This window comes from Paralichthys olivaceus, chromosome 9 (genome assembly GCF_024713975.1).
Source record: "Paralichthys olivaceus isolate ysfri-2021 chromosome 9, ASM2471397v2, whole genome shotgun sequence".
Lineage (NCBI taxonomy): Eukaryota > Metazoa > Chordata > Actinopteri > Pleuronectiformes > Paralichthyidae > Paralichthys > Paralichthys olivaceus.
The window spans coordinates 10398891-10425845 of NC_091101.1; the positions used below are offsets into that span (position 1 = coordinate 10398891).

General features: G+C 41.0%; 2 protein-coding genes across 3 annotated transcripts in view; one reads left to right on the forward strand and one right to left on the reverse strand.

Annotated features, from left to right (window-relative positions):
• The window catches only part of LOC109628220 (serine/threonine-protein phosphatase 2A 55 kDa regulatory subunit B beta isoform), a 41491-nt gene extending 20277 nt beyond the window's left edge, over nt 1–21214 (reverse strand). Inside the window, exon 1 of the mRNA XM_020085226.2 lies at nt 20858–21214. Coding sequence (XP_019940785.2) covers nt 20858–20936 — 79 coding nt within the window. The 5' untranslated portion in view covers nt 20937–21214. The remainder of the gene's footprint in view (nt 1–20857) is intronic.
• Nucleotides 21215–22179: 965 nt separating this feature from the next.
• Nucleotides 22180–25578, forward strand: rpl26 (ribosomal protein L26). 2 transcript variants are annotated; one of them, XM_020103933.2, is made up of 4 exons: nt 22180–22289; nt 22941–23112; nt 23202–23342; nt 25412–25578. In XM_020103933.2, exons 2-4 carry the CDS (start codon nt 22945–22947, stop codon nt 25538–25540), a joined length of 438 nt encoding a protein of 145 aa, XP_019959492.1. In that variant the 5' UTR covers nt 22180–22289; nt 22941–22944; the 3' UTR covers nt 25541–25578. The 2 variants fall into 2 exon arrangements, with proteins under 2 accessions (XP_019959492.1, XP_069387384.1); XM_069531283.1 differs by lacking the exon at nt 22180–22289 and adding an exon at nt 22814–22857.
• The last annotated feature ends 1377 nt before the right edge of the window (nt 25579–26955 follow it).

Here is a 26955-nt window from a genome sequence, read left to right on the forward strand (position 1 = left end):
TCTACTTTCCATGCTCCCACATCCAGTTCCCTCACAGCAGCAGCTATTCTTGCCAGAAGACAAGAGATGCTTTATATGAGGCACATGACTGGGCAGATTTCTGTCTATACACTTATGTGAGCATGAAGTTCAGACATAGATATCAGGAGGGCACAAAGGAGAGAGGGAGGGATGAGCTGAGTAAAGGAGAAAACTGGAGAGGCGAGAGCAACAGAGAGATGACAAAAAAAACCCAGACGCTGATTAATTAGATTAGCAAGGCCACCGTCTGCGCCTCTTTCTGGGAAGATCTCATTTCCATGCTGAGTTTAATAACACCACACACAACGAGTCTTCTTCTCTTCAAACTATAATCTTTGGTGTGTGTGTGTGTGTGTGTGTGTGTGTGTGTGTGTGTGTGCGTGCTGGCAGTGCATGCCCCCTCCCCTTATCTACTCACTTTACCCTAAATCTCTCTGGTTCCACAAAGGGACTCTGGGTATCTCCCCTGTGCGAGCCTCAACACACATCGGCAGCAGCAATAAAGAGATTGCAGAGCCCCCTCTCCTAAATACATTATAGCTCTCTAATCCACAGGACCATTTGCACATCCAATCCTCTGCTCCTGTACTAATGGGGATCTGGCTGTGAGAGAGGCAGGCTGCTTGTACAAAAAAAACAATAAAAAAAAGAAACAGGGCCTTCCTACACATGCTATTTTACACCCCATCACACCTCCATCTCCATCGGAATACATTACAGGGCATTATCCATGCAGGGAGATAATGAAGGCTGCTGGAGAGTTGGCGAGGGCCCGGGTTTCGAATGCTGCCATATTTACAGTCCTCTGCTCTCCTAATGAAATCTGCAGAGAAACTCTGCCATCCTTGACCCTCTGAGATCTGACTGAGCGGTCAGCAGCGTTTCCCATCTCTATCAATATTTAAACAGGGGTCTGCGAGGACAAAAGGAAACACACAGGGCTCCCCTCCCTGCTTGGCTTTAACTTAGAATTTGGATAAGTTACAGCTGAGCAGTAAGACTGAATGAAATCGAAATGGAAACAATGGATTTTTGGGGAATGGAGCCACATGGATGAGAGGCTGAGTTGTCAGATTTTGTCAGGAGGGGGGGATTGTGAGGTAGCGAGACAGTCAGATGAAGGGCAGGAGTGGCATTTAAAGGTACAGACATATTTGACTGTATAATGAAGGAATAAGTGGAGGGTGCCTCTCAGAGTCAGAGCCTGGGATCAATGCTGCCTCCCTAATAACATTCACCGTCTCCCTGTCTGCCTCTGTCCCACTCCCTCTGCATATATGCCAATCTCCTTTCCCATTCAACCCTTTCATTTTCACTCCCCCTCCCTCAACCATGTCAGCCTTCATGATGTACCTATACTGATTAGAAACCAGTTTGGCTTTTTATAATTACACGACCACACAAGTAACCCCAGTTTACGGTTTACACCAAAATTAGCGAATATATATAAATGTATACGTGTGAAGGACGATTGACTCTTTTCCCACTGCCAGTAGAGGAGTTTGCCTTTCTGTTTTTTTCACCAGTGAGTCTCACCTCATTGTTTTGCCAGTGTTGCTTTTTATACAATATGAAGAAAAAAAATCACTGTTGCACCTTCTTCCTGAGATGTAAAAAACAATATGTACAGACTACACAAATGTTCATGGCTATTTATGCGCCAACGCCTGGAAGTTTGATGTGCATCCTAATATAGCGCAGACTAAATGCAGTGTCAGCGTCTAGTCAGCGTTGACTCGGTTTTCCAAATTTCAGTGAGTTTTATTGACCAGTGGAAGAGGGGCTTAATGTCTGGCAATTGACATTCGCTCTCAGGTCACATGACCTTGCATTAGACACTGGTTTTATCTGTGTTGTGCAATCTTTCGTTGTTTTGCTATGAAGCTGGTGGAATATGGGGTTAGAATACTAAGAACAAATTGTATGTCATGTCAAATTCACAGAAAATTGATTTTGGAAATACTGACAACCCTTTCTCCAGTTCGGATCAACACTGATGGAAACGTGACATCCGAATGAACGGACTAATTTGGCAAGACAGCAAGGTGAAAGAGCGTCTCAGTTTTTTCGATATCATTAACTGGCAATGGTAAAGGAGTCAATCACCTTTTTTAGTTGATAAACCTGCATTTAAAAACCTGTATGTATATGTATATCTTCTATTATTGGTATAAATGAGGTAGTAGTGGGTTTGTTGACCAGTTGAAAATGGGTTACATTCTCAGAGCTTTGAACTTTCTGCAACCCATGGCTCATTTAATCTTCCCTCCCCCATACCTCTAGCTACTTGTTCTCCTCTGATACCTCACTTCTCATGTTCATTACACCCCGTCTCCCACTCCGCTGGGGCGGGCGACCAGTGACAGCGCATCTATACAACCCAGCTGCTGTGTGTCAGACTTGCAGGAAATGCTCAGGGGAGGCACCGGAATTGGAGAGCGTGTCCTCAATTCTCCTCGATCGTATGGACAAAGTGGGTTAAATTAGGCTCGAGCAGCACCAAACATAGGGACACAATCACATGGCAATGATATTTTAGTCATGCCCAATTGCTTTCCTTGATGTGTGGTAATTGCTTGACCTGGGGATGGTGGCGTAGGGGCCACAGGCGGCAGAGACGCTGTCTGCATACCAAACAACATACACAGCACATGCTACCAGAGTATAGATATTTGACTGCACAGCACCTCCACAACACAGATATTACCACCTTAGCTGGAATTCCCTTATATCTCAGAATCTCATGGATGGCAGTCAATACTATGTATTGACCACTGGATAATGTCTGGTTTAAATAGGATAGATATTGATTATTTTCCTTCAGTTAATCCAACAAGAGTGAGGGTTTTCAGCAGATCAATCCAAAATGAATACAAGAACTACAGTGTGTATGTATTGTTAATGATATATTGAAACAAATAATGGAAAGACTAAAAGAAGAAAAATTGGTAATTTGACTTGTAATGATTCAACTGTAAGCTGTTTACAAAAATTAAATCTAACCCTAATACCCTGAAAATAAATTAAACAATGTTTTGCCAAAACAGTGTTTGAAATTATGATCATGTTGAAACAGAATTATATGCCACACAAAGGTAAGTCTTGCAAAATTGAAATATTATTTTTCTGTAAATGCTGATAAATTTCGGAAAACAAAAGGATTTCAGTGGACTCAGAAATCCAAAACTGTTTCTAGGACGTGGACTGTAAATAAAAATGAATGATGTATTTTCACTTCCTACTTTACAGCTAAGCTAAAATGAAGCTAGAATACCTTGTATAAAGGTGACACCATCTTGAGTTTTTGACGTCATTTGGAGACAGAGTCTGTGCAGTAGTGATTGTGGTGTATAGAGCCATGAGGTCACCCCCAATAAAGGTGCATGACCAATCACAAAACAGTCTCAGCTGTCAATCATGACTTTTCACCCTGTTTTTATTGCATCAAGTGAATAATTAAAATCAGACAAATGGACACATTTTGGATACATTTTCAGATGTTTTCCACAAAGGCTGAGCAATATGGCAATGGCAACCAATATATATATACATATAGATAGATAGATAGATAGATAGATAGATAGATAGATAGATAGATAGATACTGTGTATTTTACATTGTGATATCGATGTGTTTCTGTTTGGTGGATAAACATAAACTCTCCACATAATCTGGTCAATCAAATACTGGACAATATCAAACCATTTCATTAAGACCAAAGTCATACTAAAAGACTCGGAGTAAAGGTTCTGGGTACTTTTGGTCGAAATGCGGTTGAAGAGTCTACAGCTATGCTAGTTGTCCTGTGAGGAGCTATAGGAACATGGTTGTTTTGAACTAAATCCCAACGTCAGTATGCCAACATGCTCACACTGACAATGTAAAGTGCTCAAGTTGGGTGTGTATCTTATACTGCCATAGTTTTGCTTGTCACCATGCTAACAATTGCAAATTAGCTCTATGGAAGAAGTCGAAGGAAAAGCTGAAAAATGTTGAAAAGCTGAAAAGTATTGGACACATTGAAATTTTGACCTAATGACGGTCTTAGGTGAAAAATGCATCACTCACCAAAGTGATTGCAATTCATCCTAAGGGGAACATGACTGTAGTAGATGTATGATTTAACATATCATCCCTCAGTGAGACGAGCTGTATCTAAGTGCACCAGCTGGGACACAAAGTCTTCATGGTCATAATTTTCACTGGCTGTCCGCTGCTTTCAGATATTCGCTGTGTTATCAAACAAATCAGTATGATCCCCATTCAGAAGCATGAGGTTCTGTCTCCAAACATTCATTGCCTCCCATTAGTCATGCAACCCACCCTGGCATTAAGAGCAGCTAAACACATGGGGGTAATAGGATTGCCCTGGCAGTCCATCTGTCAGGGGACTGAGCAACAGCGAACCCTGGGGATGCAGCACCCTGGCCTGGATACACCTGCTCAGTCTGCCCTTTCCTTGCACTCTTCTCTGGAGATATTTACTCTGTATTAAAACATAACCTCTGTGAGAGTAAAACAGAGCCATTAAAGTGTGTAAATGCCATTAGGGGTAAGTAAGATGCCGGAAAATACACACTCGGCTGGGAGTTTATAACCTTTCGGCTTTAAAAAGAAATTATGAAATGTGGCTACTCTTCTTTTTTAATGGAGTACAGATGGAGATGCATGGCAGTGTAGCTGGTGAAAGAACAGGAGTGCAGCAACACAGGGTGGGGGAGGGATATATGGAGGAGAACGGAGGGCCTGGGAGAGGGGAGCGGAGGAAGATAAAAAGATGGATGTATAGTTTTGGTAGAGGGCATTAAATCAAGCCTAGGGGCTGTCCCTAAATCAGCAGGCTTTACTCTTGGTGTCATTCCAATTACATCAGGATGAGACTAATGCTCCATTGCACGGAGACTTCAGACCAGCACGATTGGATTTTCTGTTTCCCCCTGACTCTCCTCTCCCCCTCCCCCCACCTCCCCCCACTCTCTGCCTCCCCTGATAGTGAATTAATTGAAAAGAATGCATGTACAATGATTAGCACAAGACGGAGCATTTTGGTTGAAAATTAATCAACTGAGATGACTGTGTTTGCGGCAGCACGGCTCTTTCATAAGCTCCACCACACCTCTAGAGTATAGAGAGGCACACATGACCCATATGGATGTCAACGTGCACTGGCATCCTGTTACAAAACACGCAAACACACATGCGTGCAATCGTTTCTGTTGCAATGTTACAAGCAGCAATGCCACACTACCATGTGCCTAAATGTGAAGAAGTAAGTGCACATTGTGGGATTCATATTTGTTGTATGAATATACGACTCGTCTTGCTGAGAGAAAATGATGCCACTTAACAGAAAATCGTTGCATTGTGCCTCTCCGGTTGCTAGGAAACTGCAATTGAACTGGCATCGCAATGCAGCATAACAGCTGTCTGCACAATTGGACAATTAGGATCTTAAAATGTCATTATTTTGGTCATATTCATCTCAATAAAGGCTGAAGCGCTGCCCAACACGTTTCCTACCAGTTGGGTTAATGGGCCGAACATGAGGAGTTCATGTTCCGAGCGGAGCTGGATTTCATTAGTGGAAGGATCAGTGATGCATCAAGAGAAAAGGTTACAACAAAGCATGGAACCATTTGTGTATAGCTCAGAAAGCTCCGACGGACGGACAGTGTGCTTGTTGTTAAGCATGCTATATTTATCCAACGGCACTTTCCTCTCTGTGGACAGATGAAAGAGCGGCATGTGGAAAGTAGGTTAAGCAGGTTAGTGAGTGACTATAAAGCTACCTCCCCATAAATGACCAGAGATCCATACACAGCTTATGTTCAGGGCCGTGGACAGCGGAGCGGACGCTGCGGCAAACTGAAAATGACTCTAAAATGGGTTTAAGGGAAAATCCACCTCCAAAAATTGGAATTCATATGTGACAGTTTATTTTATTGCACATGCAGCTCATTTTAATGATGTGATTTTAAAAACACGCCTAGGGCAGCACCACAGTGTATAAAGAATGTAACAACTTTGAGGACATTATATCGGCACATATATGATCATAATACCCACTATTAAAGGGACATTCTTTCATTTTAGAGGCCATTTACATAAGGAAAGAGCCCATCAGTCATTAAGTGGCAGTATCAGTGTCAATGTACCAGCTCTAAAAGTCACATTCTTCTGGGTACTATCAATTATGTTTTTGTTGTTTGCCTGTAAGCAGGATAACACAAAACTAATGAACTGATTTTATTCAAACTTGGCGGAAAGGTGGGTATAAGCCAGGGAGGAACCCATTAACCTTGGGGTGGATTCGTTTAAGGATGTGGATCCACTTATTTTTAACATTCTCTAACATTGAGATGCGTTTTTCAATTTTTGTGATTTGACAAAACACAGTGGATGTCAATTTTAGCTTTTTTAAGTCCAGGTCAATAAATGTATCAGCTAATGGTCAAAGTGGCAAAAATGATCTATTTTACACATATAAGACAAAGCAAATCCTCTCTACTGCTGGAACCAGGGAATCTTTCATATTTTTGCTTAAGATAATTAATCAATTAAACAAATTATAATCAAAATAGTTATTATACTGTATGTCCTCTGACTGTCAAAAAATAATAATTTCCTGCCTTGTGTTCATATTCATCCAAAAATAGTTATAATATACAATATATGAGTCTTTAATCAATATGAATCTTTAACATTAAACAGAGAGAGACAGTAGAATCACCCTGTCATATAACAGCCATGTATAAATGCAGTAACCATTGTATCAGGCAGCCAAAGTCTTTGCAGCAGGTATGAATGTTGCTAATAAGAACAGCAGCCGGGTGGAAAAGCCTGACCCCAAAATTTCGAACAAGTCCCCTCCCTTCCTCTGATTACAGCTTGCCAGAGAGGGTCCCCTGCAGCCATCCAGTCATGTCTCAACCAGCCCCATGTGACAACAGAACATGTTCTCTTTGCACCTTGGCTCAAACAACCCCCACCCACACCACACATCCACACACACACACACACAATTCAATGCACAAAAAAACCCACACAGCTTTATAACAATAGTCGGCACTCGCACTCCGTCAACAACAAAGACAAACACATGCGAGCGTGTCACACTTAGAGGCTGTAATCTCCAGGAAAATCCCATTTGGCAGAGCAGCTGCCAGCGTGGATCACAGATAGACTGTAGTCGTGGTACCCACAGGGTGGCAAGCTGTCCATCCACACTTTTCTATCAACTACACAAACACTGACACACACACACATTTTAAGACAAGCTTAAGGTGGGCTCAGCCTCTACCACTGCGGCAATAAATTCCCCACTTGTTTCAATAGAAACATGCCGATGGGCTCACCCAGCCACTTTCTCATTTGAGCAGGGCTTTATTTTTATTGCTCGAGCAATCGATCTGGTGTGAGGGATCTGTGATGATGTAAAGCAGCCTCAGGGACTCACTGTCATCTCTGACATGGCAGAGTGTGACGAAGGAGACTGGCTGGCAAAAGTGGACTGTCCATCTGTCCGTTTATCATGCTGGCTGTCTGGCAACACACTTTCTTCTGCTAAAACCAAATGGTCAAGTACTATAAATCACTATATCTATCTATCTATCTATATCTATATATCTATCTATCTATCTATCCATCTATCTATCTGTCTATCTATCTATCTATCTATCCATCCATCCATCTATCCATCTATCTATTCATCTATCTATCTATCCATCTATTTATCTATCCATCTATCTATCTATCCATCTATATATTTATCTATCTATATATACATCTGCCTATCTATCTATCTATCTATCTACCTTTCTATCTATCTATCTATCTATCTGCCTATCTATCTATCTATCTATCTACCTATCCATCTATCTATATATCTATCTATATATCTGCCTATCTATCTATCTATCTGTCTATCTGTCTGTCTGTCTGTCTATCTATCTACCTTTCTATCTATCTATCTATCTATATATCTATATATCAACCTATGGCTGCCTGTATGTTGGTCCAACTATCACATGTGTATTATGTTTATAATCTATATGAACAAAGAGGTGAAATAAAGCTTTAGTGACTTCAGCATGTAGTATCAAGAGCTAATCTTAGAGCACCACCATCTGGCAAAAGGAAATATGGCACGCAATCCAATTATAACAGGAGTAAAGCTCCATGGGTAAATCCCCCAAGTTGAAGTCAATACACTGTGGAAATCAATATCTAATATACATCACATGGCAAGGATCCCTCATTCATTGTTATGTGAGAGTGCTGGGTCAAAAATACCGTTTATACAGGGGCAGGGTCTTTGACCAATACACCCTCTTACCAAAGAAGACAAATTATTTTTTAAAGTTTGTCCTAAAGCAATCCTCAAGTACATAGAGAGTTTTTATTTTCTATGACCGTTCCCTCTATCCTTATGTACAAAATAATAATAATAACAATAACCTTTTTTTACATATAGAACAGAGTGATATGAGGCTTCAGTAGTCTGAGTTAGCCAAATCAAGTGTCTATATTTTAAAAGTTACACAAGATTCCTTCTTTGTGTTCTGTCTCTCTACAGTGGCTCAGCAGGAAAACACAGAAGCACAAAGAGTGAATTTTACAATAAAAGACTGTGAAAGCTATCCGTGGATTTGTCTCACATGTCTGATGTCACTTATGACTGCTCTTTGAGAGCTAGTTAGACATGAAGGTCCCCCATCCCTCCTAGCACGTAGGGCCATATATATATATATATATATATATATAGAGAGAGAGAGAGAGAGAGAGAGAGAGAGAGAGACAAAAGTGCAGACTTGTACCTAACTCAGTTTCTATTTACATATACACCAGGCACACACAGCGGAACTGATTTATCTGAGATGAATATATATCAGCTGTTATACAGGATCAATATGCTGCTGGATGGACATTGATGGAATACCCCTGAAAATAACCTGTGTGTGTGAGTGTTCAATGGTAAGGCTACATTTGGCCTTTTGCAGACAAAAGCTGTGTACCCAATTAAAAAAAAAAGCTGATTTGTTTTTTAGGGTCAGTGGTTAAGGTTAGGGCTATAGATATATAGCGGTTATGGTAGGTGTGTGTGTTTGTGTGTGTGTGTGTGTGTGTGTATGGACTCAGGCTCAGTTCACATTTCAATCAATGCAGGAAGTCTTTTTCTGGACCCCAGGATCATCTTCAGTCACTACGTTCTAGGATCAAAAGCAGACGATTCAAAGAATTTTAAAACAAACTCATGGTTGTGCATGTGTCGGACATCTGCACGTTGGACATGCTCCGCTTGCATTTGATGTGACAGCATCAATATTGGATCCATATTTTGTCAAGCCTTGGCTTATACCACAGAGCATAACTAATTACTCTGCCAACACGGACACCACAACCTGTCAGCTGAGGACTCTGAGCAGCCCTGTGACTCGAGTATTCAGCATAGATGTATGAGGTCACACACGGGGTCACACAAGCAAACAAGTGTCCATCTCCTCAGACAGACGAGCAACTGAAACTACCTAAGGAACGAGGACCAAGGCGGACAGGGAGTCGAGATTTGTTCTGCAGACACGCTTCAGAAATCAAGCGGTGAGCGAGGATGGTGAGAAGAGGTTTCTATGTGAAACAGGCATTTTCGAACCCCCCGTGCCAAGCCGCCCCCTGGTGCAAATCAAGGTCCTGGAATCAGACCATGCTGCTCCACACTACGAGCCTTATCATCAGACAATCACAAATTAAACACTTCATTCATTGTTATCACTATCTGAATGTAAGTAGTAACAATCAGACAGTATGTATAGTGATGTCACACGGACACAGTCACAGACGCACAAACACACATTCACACACAAACAACCTTGTACTATAATGTATTGCGCTTACTCCTGCGCTTAACATTAACCATCACAACTAAATGCCTATCCCCTTAACCTTACCTTTTTTCTACGCACTTTTACAAACCTTTAAAGATGTCTATATATGTATACATTATAACATACCTTTCTTAAATATAAATTATTTAAATTACTCATCATTGTTATTTATGTTTTAATGGCTATTACTTATAAATGTTCATGTATCATCAATTTTATTTGATCTTACTTGGTAACTTGGGAAGAGACGATGGAGGCCTGGAGAATTTTAAATAAGCACTGACTCCTGCCCTCCCTGTGTCGTTTGTTCTTTTGAATCTTTTTTGACTGCATTTTCTTTTAAGTAGGAATTGTAATTAACCAATTATTGTTTCAAAAAGGAACATTTGAGGTGTTTTTAACACACTCAATCACCCTGTGCCCCTCCTAGCACTAGTTTAGCATCTTAACCCAAACCTAACCTTATCCTACCCTAAACCTAACCTCAGCATGTCTTCACCTTAAAGTTTAATGTTTTTAGTTGTGAGGAATTCTTGTTGTCCCCTTAAGTCCCCATAATGTGAATGTGTAAACAGATATAGGTCCCCACATTATGAGTAATACCTGGCTGGAACACACACACACACAGATTTGCTCAGCCATCTATTTTATGATCGTTGTGGAGACCAATACCTTACCCTAAACTGAACCATACTTCATTACCCTGTCCAAACCACAATTCAAATCTTACTCCTAACCTTAACCAGGACCTCAGACAGGAATCCTTACATTTTACCTCATCCGGACCAGGCTTTGATCCATATAATGCCCTAAATATGTAACAAAAACAAGTACAAACACACAGACAGACACACTCGCACACACACTGGTTTAAGTTTGGGGTAAACAGTAAACAGCCTCTGTGCCAGTACAGCCTGGCCTAGCTGTCCACCGTCAATACTAATGACATCAGGACACAAAGTATCACTATGGAAACCTGGAGGCCATAGCCCACACCCCTGTGTACCACCGGAAGGCTGGAAAGAAAAAGGCCCGACAGGGGAGGAGAAAGACAGAGTGAAGGTAAGAAAAACCGAAAGGAGAGAGCTAAACGAAGGAGGAAGTGAGTGAGAGTCAGTAAGATGAAGAGAGAAGAGGGAAAAGAGGGGGGAGAAGAGGTGTGAGCCAAAATATCAGGATGGGAAAGAGAAAGGGAGTGAGCGGGTGGGCTGTGGGAGGGGGGTGCAGAGACACTGGGTTGAGTTGAAGCTGGTGAGGAGCCAGAGCTGAGTGCTTGGTATGAAACAGGCAGAGCAGAGTGCTGCAGCCAAGCCTGAGACTCAGCTCTGCTGGAAAAGAGCTCCTTTTTTCCCCCAAATCTGCACTCTCATCTTCTCCCTCCCCCTGCATCCATCACCCCATCCATCACTCGCTGTATTCCACAGCCCGACCGCCTCTCCAAAGACTCAGCAACACTTTCAAACAGGCCAGATGGTTTCAATGAAATACACCGACTGTACACGGCCATTTAAATCACCCTGATGTTACCACTCTCCTGAGCTGCTTTATTCCCAAGTACAGTTTTGCCAAAGTGGCTACCACAAAACTGGCTTAGCACGAGGTCACATCAAGCACATCTGTTATGAGGTGTAGGTGATTAAATCCCCAAAAAATAAAAGTTAATGCCTCTCAGGATAGATGGGTCTAGTCGTGCCGGGTCTTGGCCCTCAAAAACATTTACTGTAAATCATTTCCAAGCGTTAAATCGGCTCCTGGTGGGAAACTTCATTTAGGCTCAGTATTGGACTTTGTTACACAGCAGGCCTCCAAACACATTTCATTTCATTCTTCTCTGCCTGTCATCACAGTTACACCAGTAAAGTTTTCAGATTTCAGACTGGAAAATGGGTTCCGAGAATTTTCTGGAGTTTGCCTTTTACATATGAAGAACACAGCATTTACAACAGCAGGAAAATGTCCACTGCGTTCATTGTTTATTGTAAAGAGTAACCACATTTTGTCAGCTTTTAATATTGTTTGTCCTTTATATTAACATTAATTGGCATATTTCTTATATAACCATTTATGAACAATTGATATAAATACTAATAACTCTCTTTGTATAGCTTACATTAAATGAGCAGTAATACATTTTAATGAAATGTGCCAAAGCTTTGTCAAATAATGGCACCATTTTGGGAAAAATGAGTAACCAAATTCTAAATGTAATGATTTTAAAAGAAAATTTAAAAAAAACAATCAATTCAGTGGTGTTCTGTCACCCATGATTTATTTTGTCTTCATTGATATGGAGTGTGGACTATAACCTTCAGCTCTAAAACCTGTCCAAATGAAAGACCTCTGAACTGAATCCACAGCAGCCCCAGCTCTGACACCAGTTTTTTTTTCGTTTTTTCCATGTTGGAGTCCTGGTTCTCTGACTGAAATCACTCCTTCTCTTGAGCCTTCAAAAAAATATGTCGAGCAAATGAGATGACAACTGCTGATCCCATTGAGTCTGATTCAGTCACGTCTGCATAATCCCACTGGAGGAGAGGGACAAGTGAAAGTACAATGTAGCAACAGTGTCAGTGCCAGGTTTTAAATCTGTTCAGGTTCTAATGAAACAAAACCGTTCAACAACTTGGCCAAAATGATTTAATTTACAAACAGAACAAATTCTATATCAGAGAAAGTATTTACAGCTAAATTCACTCAAACCGATAAAACTACAACATGGATGGTAAATGTTCTGTATTGATATTGCACTTTTCCTGTCTTGATGACCACTCAAAGCACTTTACTGTACAGTTTTTTCACACACACATTCATACAGTGCATCTATTGGCAGCACTTTTTCAATTTTTTTCTATAGAGACAAGACAAGTGACTAGATAAGCATGCTAGTGTTCCTACAAGGTAATATTCAGTCGTGCTTTGAGCTAGACCATGGATTTAGATTTCTAAATAAGTCCAATTTTACTTCTTCCTAAATACTTAATGTGCCTGGAACTGGCTGATGAATGGATACGAGAAGTTAATTTCATCCAAAAATGGCCATATGGTGTTTGTCGAGTGAAGAAATGAGCTTGAATTAGAACAATTTATCACAAAAAAAAGTCACGTTAGCAACAGTTTTCTGGTCAATAATTCTTGAGATCCTAAGACAGGCAAACATATAGGCTTGGAAAAAATAAAAGCTGTTCTGTAATTTGTGCAATATGTCATGGTACACCTGTATGACAATTTAAAATCTATTTTTTGTGTGTAGGCACTACTCCCTGAGTGTTACAAGTAGTTTATAGAGTACAATACTGGCTTTGATAGATGATGATTCACACAGGGGTACTCCACCATATTCCTTTCCAGCATAACAAGAACTGCTATAAATAAGTTGTGTCCTGCTGTGTGAGTGCTGCATATAACTGCTCTTTATCACAAAATATCATAAGCCTAAATACACAAAAATATAAAAAAGACTGAGGCAGATGGATAGAGAAATGGTGCGCTGATTTGTGACTCATGGTGTGACATCATGTGCCATCTATCCGTTCAGGGGTGGAGGCAGTGGGGCGGGAGAGCGAGTGAAAGAGACAGGAAGGAGAGACGAGTTGGTACTTCATGTACTGCTACTGTCTGCTGCCTCATACAGAAGCATAAGGCTACATTATTTATCCAGTGTTATGTCTTGAGTGTAGAGTACCATTCAGACAGAACAGTAGAAGCCTTCACTACAGTGTGGCATGAGCGTTGATGAGGTAACTCTGTCTGTCTGTGTCTCTCTCCCTCACACAAACACGCACCACTATACTCTGTCCATGGTCCTGACAGACAAGAAAACACAAGAAACGATAGCTTTCCATAGCCATCTGCGCTTCAGACAAAGTTTTGGTTTTGATCCCTGCTCCGTATCGACCGTATTACTCAGGTTATTCTGTACACTGTGATGACTCTGCAACAAACAGTTGGCTATTTTCAGAGGGATATTGAAAAACAATGCTGGGAAAACTATAAAGGGGAACCTAAAGAAAGATCTGCTTGGATCACAGCCATTTGTGCATGTGGGCATGGTTGGATTTCTCAGGGCAGCTGAGAAATACCTCCAGGGGTGACTCTGTAAAACTGTGTCCACTATACTGAGAGCAGATGGCACTGCTGTCTCCCACTCAGGTCACATCCCTTGACTTTGTGGAGCATCCTGGTAATGTTTATGTATATATGTATGTAATTATTACTGTTTGTGTGCATCCTTAATCATCCTTTCAGTATCCTACAAAGCTGTAATGGCTGTGAAACCAGCAGAGGAAATTAAATTCAGACCCCATTATCTGTTCCCTCTATAGAGCTTAAGTCAGGACAGTGTGGGCCTTTGCTCTGTCTCAGCAGTGCTGGGTAATCTGCTTTCCCACCTCCAGGGAACTTTAACATCAGTCAGATCCGGAGAGCTCTGAGACGTCAGAGGAGGAACCAACATCCCGGGCTTCATGCTTGTGCCTTTCTATCATAACTTTTAGTTTTATCTATCCAGAAAGTGTGTGTTCTTGTTCAGAATCATGCTGCATAATATTGTTAGTGTTGACACATTCTCCATCCGGGACTGTTCAAGTACAACTTTAGTTAGAGTGTTACTCCTTCATTTTCACACCCACACACAAGTGACAATTGTGATGGGACGACTTGCTCAATGCACCTCTCTGTCTTCACCTTCCTTTACTTCCTAAAGATGACCAGGCTTTTGCCCTCTGGGCCCTGAGGCTCTGGAACTCCTAGCCTTATTTGATAAGACTTAAATCATAGCTTCATCATAGCTTCAAATATATCTTTATAGGAGGGCATTTTAATGCCCGGGTCAGGGTTTAACAGATGTTTGTTTGTCTGTGGATTTTCTTTTTTTTTGTTATCTTTTCTATTTTTGGTCTTGTTTTGTTCTGTGTTTTTTTATTCCTATCAATTTTGTTAAGCAGTGTGCAACTTTGTTTAGATAGGTGCTATAGAAGTAAAGTTCTCTCACTTGTTTGCGTTGACATATGCACCTCCTCCAGAGAAAATATGGAGGTCAGTGCATGTCTGAAAAAAGCTTTGGTGAAAATGCCAAATATCATATCTCGCATTTATCTATCTCACTCTTTGCCCAGATCCACGTCAAACTTTATTGGGTTCGTCCTTGGCTCATATCCCTATCATCTGCTCCTGTATCCCATTGAAATAATGTGTCTCAGTTAATGTTTATTTCAATGATATATTTGGCCCCACACAGATTTCACACAATTTTAATAACAGGTAATACAAGATGTATTACAACATGTCAGAGTTAAATGATTTTTTGATTTGAAGCGCTGTGAATTAATTTTTTCCAGCAACTTTTCTCTCAACCTATCAGGACCTTTTATACAACCACAGAGACAGATGGGTGGAGAGGGAGCCTGAGAGAAAGAGGAAGCCCATCCTGATGTTCTATATATACCACATTTCCAATAGTAGCCATGTTTCTGCGCTGCAGCTCGCCAGCCAGAGCAAAGGCCCAGTGGTCCAGCTCGATAAGGAGCCTCTTTGTCTGCCTCTATAGCTCCCAACAGGGGTTTAGTCGATGCTGTTCAACACAGGGGGTTGGTTCAAAACACTGAGGCTCACCGTTGCGTTTCAGGCCAAAGGTGACACGTTTACACCGGCTCTACACGTAGTGAATCAGTGATAAATAAAAGACGGAGTGAGTGTTTTGTCACTGTGGTTTCTGTAATGATACGCTGCCTTTTTGTGAGGCTGTTAGAGTGAAGGGAGTCTCAGTGATACTTGTTTTCATGTCGAGACCTGGCAGGAAGTGTTTGTGCTGAAGTGAGACTGCAGATGAGCTCTGTGTGAGAGAGACACTGATATGTTCTGGTGTTCTCACTGAGAGAGTCATGTTCTTTTCAGTTCCCACAGGCCCTTGAGAGCCACCTGGAGGGATTCAGAAACCCACCACGCATCACTTAAATGTGATGAAATGTCACTGCTCACCATTTTTCAAAGCGTACCATCAATTTTCGATTGCACTTCCCTTCTCACAGGCACCCATTCCCTTAGTTTAATTTTAGTGTGCAAATTATTATGTACAGTCTATAGGGACAAATGTCATTAACATAACTATTTTGTCACCTTTCCTTCCCAGCAGTCATTGCACTTCAGTGACAAACTGAAGGTAAAGAGGTAATGACGGCAAAAAGCGAGACGAGTGTGACCCATCATGATCACCATCTTGATGATTGACCAAACGTATCTCACCGTTTTTAGCATAATCCTGCTAACTAATCAACAAAATAATGCAAATGAAAACATAACGTATTTGGAAGAGCTAAAAAGAAAAACCATATAGTCCTTTAAACCTGCATTCAAGGTCAATATGGCTGAATTCATATGACAGCTACAATAACGCAGAATGGCATTATAGTTTCCTCAACTCCTTGACATTGTCATTGTTTTTCCTGTAAAAAGAAATAGATTTTATAAAGAAGAGAAGAAAAGTCACTTATCAATAAATATAACATAACACAATCAATCCTTACTAAAAACAGACACAACTCTCTTTGTCTGAAATTCTAATCTTTGCTTTTCTTGCAACTTCACCACAAGTTGATCTGTAACACCGGAAGCAAGTGCAGGCAGAGATGTGCCTTGCTCTCAGGCATTTCAGCAGAGCATGTTGTTTGTTGTCACAGGAGCTTGTGCTTGTTTTCCCACTTTAGTTTAGTACAGTTTCATCGCCATGGGCAAAATACTACGCACCCTGTGAAAACAGAGCAGGATCCAGTGTTTGAAACTGGAGACCGAAAGTCAAGATATTTCATTTGCTGAAGTAGACTACTGCTCAAAATGTTATCCTGCAGTGTGATGACACATGACACTGCTCATGAGCAGAGAGGAACAGCCTGTAGGCTACAATGACAACCTAAAACACTTCAAAATATACAAAGTGGAACTCATCCCACACTTTTTCTGTGGTGGTATATTATAATGAATATAAAATGAATATATAGAAATCCAAATGCCTGAAACATGTATTCTCTTCAATAACCAGCAGAGGGCAACTCCACTGGGTGCAAAAAGAAGTTTCTATAGAAGTCTCCTGTCAAGTCTTCAACACAACATGATGCTCTTCTTGTCTTAAGACAAAGTTGCAGCTATATTCAAAAAATGGAAAACGCTTCAGATGGCAAGTAATGTTTGTTGATAGCAAGTTCTGATATAAAGCTTAACTAAAATTAGATTAACTTCACTAACTTAACTCATTAAATTGAAATAGCATAGTATGCATTGGAGCATGTATACCATGTGATTGAAAACTGGTAACGCGCAATGGGTCCCAAGCTTTCAGTCAGGCTACACCCCCACTCCTCCAAATATGGTTACTTCTTCAGAAAACCAAGATGGTGCTGGACAAAATGCGAAAACTTTCACAAACCAAAGGGTGACGTCATGGTGGCCAGTTGGGTAATTTCCTTTTCAGCACCTCTTTTTTAAACAGTCTCTTCACCTTCTGCACAGAAAAGCTGACCAATCTAGACCAAGCAGTCACGTGTATGAGTGTGCTGATGCCTTATGCAAGTGTATGTGCATGTAGGGTGTTTGTCTCTAGCAGCATGCAAGGAGGGGATGACTACCAGGAGTGTGTTCTGAGCTGTGAAGTGGGTGTCTGTCAGGGTATCAACAACACTGTGGGATGTATGATAACGCATCACACAAACACACACACACACCAACACAGGCTGGGTTCCTCTCCCACAAAACTCAGACTCTGTATCACGCTTTGTCAAAATGCCGACAGAAGTCCCCCCGCATGAGAAGCTCACAGCTCGTCTTATAAATAAAACACTCAGATACACATACACAAATTCACACACAAATGTCAACCATAAAATCACAAAGCCTATGTTGTCACAGATCTGATCTTAAATATTCCCCACTTTGTTCAGCTTGTCCCGCTCAAACAAAACAGTGTATCGCAGAGTTTCCCTCAGACACTTTACAGCAACAAGAATGAAGAAGACGAGGAGGCTGAGGCAGGACAGGCTCGGTTGATTGATGTGGCGACGTGTCGTTTGGGGACACACATTTTTCCCTGACTCAAACAAAAGACATCAGAGAGGGAGACGCTCATGCAAAACCACAGCCATCAGAAACCTTTAAGACTTAATCCATCACAGCAGAACTGACAGGCTGATGGGAAGTAGGAGAAAGAGAAATGAGGGAATAGAAAGAACAAAAAACAATATGTGTATATATTAGACATAGGACAGAGGATCACATGCACACATTTAAAAGACACTGGCAGTCCAAAGCTGGCTGTGTGTCCCTCAGAGACTGGACCCAGGTGATTTCGAGTGATGCTGGAACACTGCTCTCCACAGTGGCCCAGATAAACAAAGAGAACACACAACACACACGCTATGGTCCAGTACAGAGCTTATATAATATATTTTTTTCCACTAACATGGTAACTGCACACTCATCTTCCCTGAAGTGAACTCTGCTCAGCTGGAGCAGACTTGTATGCTGGGAGATGTTGCAGGGGGGGGAGGAGAGGGGACTTTGAGAGGAGCAAGTAGGAAGAGAGCTGTGCAGCCTCCTCCAGACCAGTAGGTCTAATGGAAGATCGTGGTAACAAGGTCACAACAGGAAGTGCAAACACAGGCGTAAACAATCACAGAGGCAATAAGTTACGTGCAGCACAAGCTTGCACCGATTTGTGAACACCCTCTTACATCTTTTCCACACATAGCGCTCACTGTGTGAGGAGTAGGTGGAATGCAGAGGAGATTCCCTGTGTCATTTTTTACACATCATATTTCCAAGGTCATCTGCTGTGTCATCACATCTTGCTGGCCTCCGGCACACGAGATTCAACATCTCTCGCTCTCTGAGTACACAACTGTTTCATATTTCTCCACACACACGGAGCGACTGAGAGAGCAGCGGTGTGGGATCATGTATCATATTTGCTGTGGCTGATGGGCACTGCAACTCCCATGTTTACTGATCCATCACTTCCTCTATTATCCACCACTCCCTTGTCTGAGGCAGAGAGGGAGTTAAGAGGGTGGGAGAGAGTGGAGGAGACGAGGATAGTGTTTCTTGACCTTACCTCTCAACATCTGGGCGCTCGTGTTTACTGGTTTATGATTGACATGTTTCAGAAAGAGAGGGAGGGACCTTAGTGCTCACATCAATATTAGTTTTAAACAATAAGTAGCTGTTAAAATAGAAAGTATTGTTTATACCAGAGATGTCCACGTGTACCGGAGAATGTTTGAATGTGATCATTTTATATTTTTATAAACAAATCTTGTGTCACGACCTTATGCCACTTATCTTTTCGATAAGCTGGTGAAGCTGGAACCAATCACAGCTGACATTGTGCGAGAGGCGGGGTACATTCTGTTCAGGTCACCAGTGTATCACAACAACTATTCACACTCACATTCACATCTATGGTCAATTTTTGCATGAGGCAACAGTATGCCTCTGGAATTGATACATATAAACCCATGATATGAGTTCTCTCTTCTTTTTTGAATATTTTGTTTCGATTGATAACACTGCATGATAAATAATCAAACATTATTTTTGGTTAAGTTTTGTAGTTTGTTGTAATGCCAACTTTTTGTGCAATATTTAGTTGATAAATACACTTTGACTGTTAAACACTGTAACCTATAATTATCCAACAAGTGTAATTAAATTACACCTTGTCTCCCTGTGTCTCTTCTGTCTTCTGTCTTGAGTATGTATTAAAGTTTTTATGTTTTATAGCTTGACACCATCGTACATTATATACAGTACTTTTTGATTTTTTCAAGGGAATGTCTTATTTTGTTTCAAAAGATTGTAAGCAAACCCCAGTAGTGGAAATCGTGAGTGAGTGAGTGCCATGTCTTCCTCCTCCTGACTGAACATATAGAGTTTATATAGGTCAGCTCTATAGACTGATGGGCTCTGGCTTTGACCAGCTCATACTAACCGTACAGAGCACTGTCTTCCTTCCTGCATGTGCCACAGGGCTGAGGACTGAGGGGCAGAGTGCGAAAAGGAAGGAGGGCGACCATGCAAAGCTAAATAATGCAGAAGCTCAGTCTCCACATTATGACCTAGTAAATGGCTGGTTATACAAACACACAGGACCCTGCTGGGCTGCTCTGTCTGACAGCACAATCTGCAGGATGAATTGACCCGCTCTTATGAACTCATTTATTGCTATCGTGACCATGCAGGGTCAATTCAACATGCTCTCCTTGTGCATCTATAGGAAAATAACTAGCTGGACTAGACTAACAGTTCGGAAACATTGAGGCATTTTGAGGAATTTTCATCCTCTGTATTTACTGGATTGCAGCGTGATGTTGTCCCAGAGAGGCCTGTCCCTAAACTAGCAGCCTACAACCCCCCAAAATAACCAAAGACCCATTATCCAATAAGATAAGCACATTTATTGAGTGTGTTTTAGCTTTTCGGACAATTATGGCTAAAATATGATATTGAGGATTGTTTTTGAATGGTGTTTGATTTCTGAAAATCATCTTGCGACCCCCCCCCCAACCCCGGGTTTGGTCTAAAGGGATAATGAGGCAAAGTATGAAAGGGGTGAAAAGAATGAGAGGACCAGGAGCAAGGGGCATACTTGTCATGCAACTCCACAAACTGAGTGTGTCTTGGAATGCGTGTGTGACTATGTGTTGGCACAGGCACACTCAGGCACACTATTACACACAGAAACACTTTAAGTCATCTGCATCAGGATTTTTTTACATCTGCCCCATATCTACATTTGAAAAATGGCTCCAACTTCATGCACACATCTGCAGTGTGGCCCTACAACTGCAGGTGTAACTTCTGCACACATGCACACTAACTGCAGCCTGTAAACATCCATGTCTCACGCTCAAAGTACACAGCAACTCGCCTCCCCCCCTGACAGCCTTCCTCGGCGTCCCACCCACCCTTACCTTCGGTGTGGCATGTGGAGGACAGGATGGTGCTCGGCGGGCGGAAGAGGTACGGGAGGTAACGGGAAAAACATTTCATCTTCTTCTCCGGTGCTTGCCGACGGGTGAAGAGCGCTGCGTTGCGGGCTCCACATCCGCACTGCCGCCGCGACAAGCCGGCCAGAGGAGAACCGGAGGGAGGGTGGAGGGGTTTGTGCGGGAGGGGAAAGAGGCTCCTCTCTGTCCGCGGCGCAGGGGGCTATGACAGCATCACTTTTTCTCGCAGGCAGACAGACAGATAGCGCAGGCAGGGGAGGCAGGCTCCGGTGAAAGTGCGTCGTGTGAGGCGGTGGATCACTCAGTGGATGGAGTTGTGAGTGAGAGCAGGACAGGGGGGTCTCCTCTGCACCTATGGGAGGTCAACACATGTGTAAACACCCACCCACCTCTCCCATGTGTCTGGATGAGCACATTCATTACAGCTGATTAGTGGCCTAATGATGTCACTAGAAATTACACAACTAATGGGTAATTGTTTATCATTGTTTTCATATTGATTAAACGTATATTCCAGTGGTTATTTTCACCCAACATAGTGTGTGATGAACACAGGCCAACACTTAATAAATCACAAACATAACTTGTTTTCAGAGGGTGTTGATTGATTGGATTTTGCGCCATCTTTTGGTACTATACATAAATGATAATATATAAGACAACACATTTAAATTCACAAAAAGAAAACCACAAGGCCTGATAATTGGAGTGGAGATCAGCTATTAAAAGTAATTACAATAAAAATAATATTTTAGGTTCTATCTGAATAAAGTATTATTCAGATAGAACCTTTCAGAAACACAGTAATTTACAGTAGGACAAGTAAAAACAAGTAAAACAAAACATCCATGACAACAAGACAATAAAAACAACGCCATTAAAAATGTTATACAGCAAATTACATATATCAAGATCTAAAATCAAAGACAACTAATTATATAATACAACATCAAGGAATGGCAAAATATATAAAAGGCCATTATGCAAAAGTCAGTTTGAGGAAATGATTTTAAAACAGTGTAGTTTCAAGTGTGACTTATATATATATATACATATATATATGTATATATATATAATTATATAGTTTATAGGAAACTATTCCAGAGGGTTGAGGCCCACACATGGGAAGAAGGCTTATAATATTAAAAATTTACTTTGTATTTAAAGTATTTACTTTATAATCACCCCATTAGTACAATTAACTGTTAAACCTAAACGTTATTATGTTGAAAATAATAATAAGATTAAACGTGGGAGTTTATTTGCCATGTTTTCCATGTATTCCTGTTTTTACCACGTTATTTGGCACATCTCGCGAGACTTGAGCGTGAACTAATGCCAGCGGAAGTAGTTTACGGGTCTCTTTTCCGCCGGCCATAGAGGAGCTAAGGTTAGGGTAAGGATTCTTATCAGACCACTTCACTAAAGTTATCACAATCCATCCTCCTTTTAATGTCACTGTGCACTCATGTGCAACCCTAAACACTATGTGAACATTGTCACTATCAAAGTACGACCAGTATTGACGCCATGTTGACGATAGATGACTAAATATAAAGCCCTCAACGTCTCGGTGCTCCTGTCCGCTCCGGCTCTATCCGCATGTCGGCTACGGGTTGTGAAGCTGCTCGGCCCCCGGTGTTAGGGCTTAATACTCGGCTTCCTTCTCTCGCCGAAGGGTCGCTGTGTAGTTTCTGAGGTTCTTGATAATATTACTTTGCTAATGTTCACACAGGAAAACCCGCTTCAGTCCGTTTACTGTATTATGCTAACACGCTAGCAACACTGCTAGCGTAGCATCCAGCTAGGAAGTTAGCTTAACTTCCAAACGCCAGAGAATCTGACATGTTTAATGAAAAGGCTAGAATAGAAACAACTGATCCCAGTGTTGACGTTTTGCTCGTAGCATTCACGTTTCAAACCACCTTTCTTTCGAGTTCTCTTAACACGTTTTCAGCTGCTCGGTGAGAGGTGATGTGTCAAACATGCAGCTTTCCCGACCTCCTCATGTCACCGGGTTAATAACTTGTGTTTCTTTTCATCGCAGCATCATGAAGCTGAATCCGTTTGTAACCTCCTCCCGCCGCAAGAACCGCAAAAGGCACTTCAATGCCCCCTCACACATCAGGAGGAAGATCATGTCTTCTCCTCTCTCCAAGGAGCTCCGCCAGAAGTACAACGTGAGGTCCATGCCCATCCGCAAAGACGACGAGGTCCAGGTACTGTGCTCAGGACTGCTGTACGGTGTGATACGTTTTGTCAGTGTAAGATGTACCTGGTCCAATTGTTCTGTGGTGTTTACAAACAGGTGGTCCGCGGACACTACAAAGGCCAGCAGATTGGCAAAGTGGTGCAGGTCTACAGGAAGAAGTACGTCATCTACATCGAGCGTGTGCAGAGAGAAAAGGCCAACGGAACCACAGTCCATGTCGGCATCCACCCCAGCAAGGTGAGACAGTTGTGTCTGCTTCAGTGGATGAAGCTGAATGTTTAGAGAGATGTTCTTGGCATGTTACTGAGATCATGTGACGATGCTGTTGGGTGTGCTTGAAAATGTAGAACTACCCAGTGAGATTTTGCATGTGTTGTCTTTTCCCTGCCCCTGAGAAACCGACAATTATTCTTTATGGCTGACATCACAAGCACTTAGTGATGAAGGTGTAAGCGAGAGAGCTGCATTTAAATTGGTGTTCAGCATTATAATGAAAATGTTGTGCCTCTCTTGATTTCATTGATATAACTGCGTGAATGAATCCAGATTTAAGACCATTAATATAGTGTGTACAACATTGTTGAGTTTTATCTACAGTCAGTGGTGCTGCTTCAACTGTGGTGATCCTGGGCTGTAGTTAGTGGTGCAGGTATATCTAACTGCATTGTATTGAAATGGTTTTAATATTTTGTCCACATCACTTAGGTAGAGTAGTGAAGGCTCTTTCCCTAGGGTTTCAGATTCTGAAACCGTGATGGTGCATCTCTGACCCTCAGATATAACTTTTTTTCTACACATCATCAGGTCCCTCAAATTATCGAGACTTGAACCCTCTTGTTCATTTCTTGTCAGTGTGCTTTAGTGGATTCTTTCTTTACAGTGAATATGCACTTAATCTTTTGACATGAATGCTACATTGAACTAGTTGGCACTGATAGTGATGCAACAAATAATGGATATGTTTAACTTCCACATTAAATGATCCATTAACAATTAAAGCTGTTTTCCATGAGATAGAGTTCATGACAAATTATTCACAGAACCAAGCACAGACTTTAAAATAAGTAACATTTGCGATGGCTGGATTCCATGTAGCTGCTTCTTTTTCTGAGTCTGGCACACAGACCTCACTGTCACACTGCCACTGCTTAGTGGGACACCTGAATAAAGCAGGGCCGTTGTTAAAGTTGCTTGTAACACCGGTGCATTTTCTTACTGTAGTAATTCTCCTGTGAAAGGTTCTGTTGAATGAAATATTCCCCTGTGACATACTTATTGTTCAACTTACTGCTGCAAACCTGCCAGTCCTAAAAGTGTCATGGCTTTCCTCCAAGTCCAGCTGTGTAAAATGTTCTTGTATTGAATATTGGACTTTTAGTAATCCTACACAGCCAGATTTTTCTCCCCAGTGCTATGGAATGGTATTTCTGCTTCCATTGTCCTTCTGCTAGAGAGTTTGCTTGTTAGAATATCTTTAAACCAATCCACATTGTCTTTGGTGGCCAGCTAATAAAGCCCAGCATACAGAAACAGTGCCACTGCAAGATGGTGTCTGCAGGGATTTATTTTTCTCCATGTGGCCATTGGATAACTGTGATTAAAATGGATTAAAATTGATTGCATGATTCAAGTCTTAGTCAAAAGTTGGTGTTTCAGTTTTGTTACTATCACAGAGGTGGTTGTTTGCTATAGTGAAGAAAAAGAGGCAATGACTGTCAACCAGATATGATTGAAAACTACAGGCAGCACCGTGTTACTTTGCTCGCACGGGTACATGTGAAGTGACTAAACTGAACTGGCAGAAAAGGCGAACACTTGCTTTCCATATTTTATTAATGCTCCAGTAAAAGCATCACTGTTCGTTCAATTTTATTTGTATAGCGCCAAATTACAACATGCATTTCTTTAAGACACTTTCTGTAGTAAGGTGGTCAAACATACAATATTACAATACTTTTCAAACAGCAAGCACAACACCTGGGGCCCTGGCATTATCATACTCAATGGTATAAACTGTCATGCTGTGTTGTAATATTTAATGAATTAACTGTTTTATTGTTCATACTCTTAACAAAGAAGACTGTTGACACATAACTAGAATATCAAGGGATCACTTCATTATGTTCAGTCTGAAGTCACTAAATGTCCCCTGTTCATTAGAAATGTATTGGACTGAAATGTTTTTTTAAGTTGTAACTAATGCAGAGTAGATTGATCATTTCCATAAGATCTGTCTCAATGTGATTGGTCCCCCTGCCAGAAGGTTATGTTGTGACCTGTTAATGAATCCATTGTTCCGTTTGCAGGTGGTCATCACCAGGTTAAAGCTGGACAAGGACCGCAAGAAGATCCTGGAGCGCAAGGCCAAGTCTCGCGCCGATGGAAAGGAGAAGGGCAAATACAAGGAGGAGACCATTGAGAAAATGCAGGAGTAAAAATGATCTTTTGCTATCAATAAACTGTAAAAAATGGACCCCACTTTGTCTCGTGTTTTTCTTGAGGAGTTTTTTATTGTATCATGTAGTTAAAGGAATTTGTATTTTATACATTTGTAATTAATTTGACATGGTCTCCTGTCATGATTGTCACGTGAAAGATCTGTGAAGAGCCCACAAGCATCCACAGTGCTGGATTAGAGAAATGTGTTTTGGATCCTGATTACCTTGTGCTACCTCCTCAATATTGGATGTGATTGCCTCCAGACCCTCTGCTACTCTCAAATGATCAACTGTACAGTTAATGAATGGCAAGATAACTTTAGCTCTAATTTATGACAGTATTGATTATTCTTGTTTTACTTTGGCCAAGGAGGTTAGGTTTTCATCTGATTGATAGCATAATTATGTAAAAGCTACTCAACCAATTTCCAATAATTTTATGGAACCATGTGGCATGATCCAAGGAAGAGCCCATGTAATATGAATGCAGATCCATGAAATTGTTTTCACTGAACGTTGAAAAATTCAGCTTTTTTTCAAACATATTCATTGATTTCTCAGATAAGTTTGTTGATGTTGATGAAAATGAAATCACATCCAGAGGTCTAATATACAGAGTGTAATTTGATGCAGATCTAAAGATGGATCCAGATTGGGTGAATTTAAATGGTTTCGTAAGGGGACTGTTGGTCCCTGAATTGAGTTATGTGGGTCTTGAACAACAGAAAGATGTCAGAGACTGAACTGGAACAAGAAAAGCCAGAAATGCAGATGTTTGCATGTGATGTTTTTTATAGAAGTGACAGTGTTATTAAAATATTCTTGGTTGTATGTTGTCAGAACATTGGATATGTGAAAAATGCAGATTTCCAGAAAGAAGTGTTACTGGTGTCTTCGTAAATGTATCTTCCATTCAAAAAGGACATGTTTGACTTATAGTCGTTTGAAGACTGAGAGGAAATAGCTGCATGAATAAATGGAATCTAAATGGTTATTCAACATTTTGATTGCAGCAGGGGCCTGGTGTCATACAAGGAATGTGTAACTCTACTGAATGAGCAGTAGATGTCACTGTTTATCCACAAACTGAACATGGACCGTGTGTAGGACATTTAGTCAATGGAAGGAAGTGAGAAACAGAAGAACGTAAATATTTTAAATTGTAAATAAAGAATTAAAATCGGTGGTAAATATTTAAGATTGTAAAAGAAATAAAATAAAGTAGATATTCAATACTGTAAATAAAGTGGATATTTAAGAGTGTAAATAAAGTGGATATTTAAGATTGTAAATAAAGAAATAAAATACAGTAGATATTCAAGACTGTAAATAAAGAAATAAAACTGAGCAGATAATTCAGTACTGCAAATCAAGTAGATATTTAACATTGTAAATAAAGAAAAGAAATCCAG

What these genes read in the sequence shown, in the direction of transcription:
- rpl26 (XM_020103933.2), top strand. Translation starts at nt 22,945, where the DNA reads ATGAAGCTGAATCCGTTTGTAACCTCCTCCCGCCGCAAGAACCGCAAA. An exon ending in GCAAAGACGACGAGGTCCAG is followed by an intron (nt 23,113 to 23,201) that starts GTACTGTGCTCA and finishes GTTTACAAACAG; the next exon opens with GTGGTCCGCGGACACTACAA. An exon ending in TCGGCATCCACCCCAGCAAG is followed by an intron (nt 23,343 to 25,411) that starts GTGAGACAGTTG and finishes TTCCGTTTGCAG; the next exon opens with GTGGTCATCACCAGGTTAAA.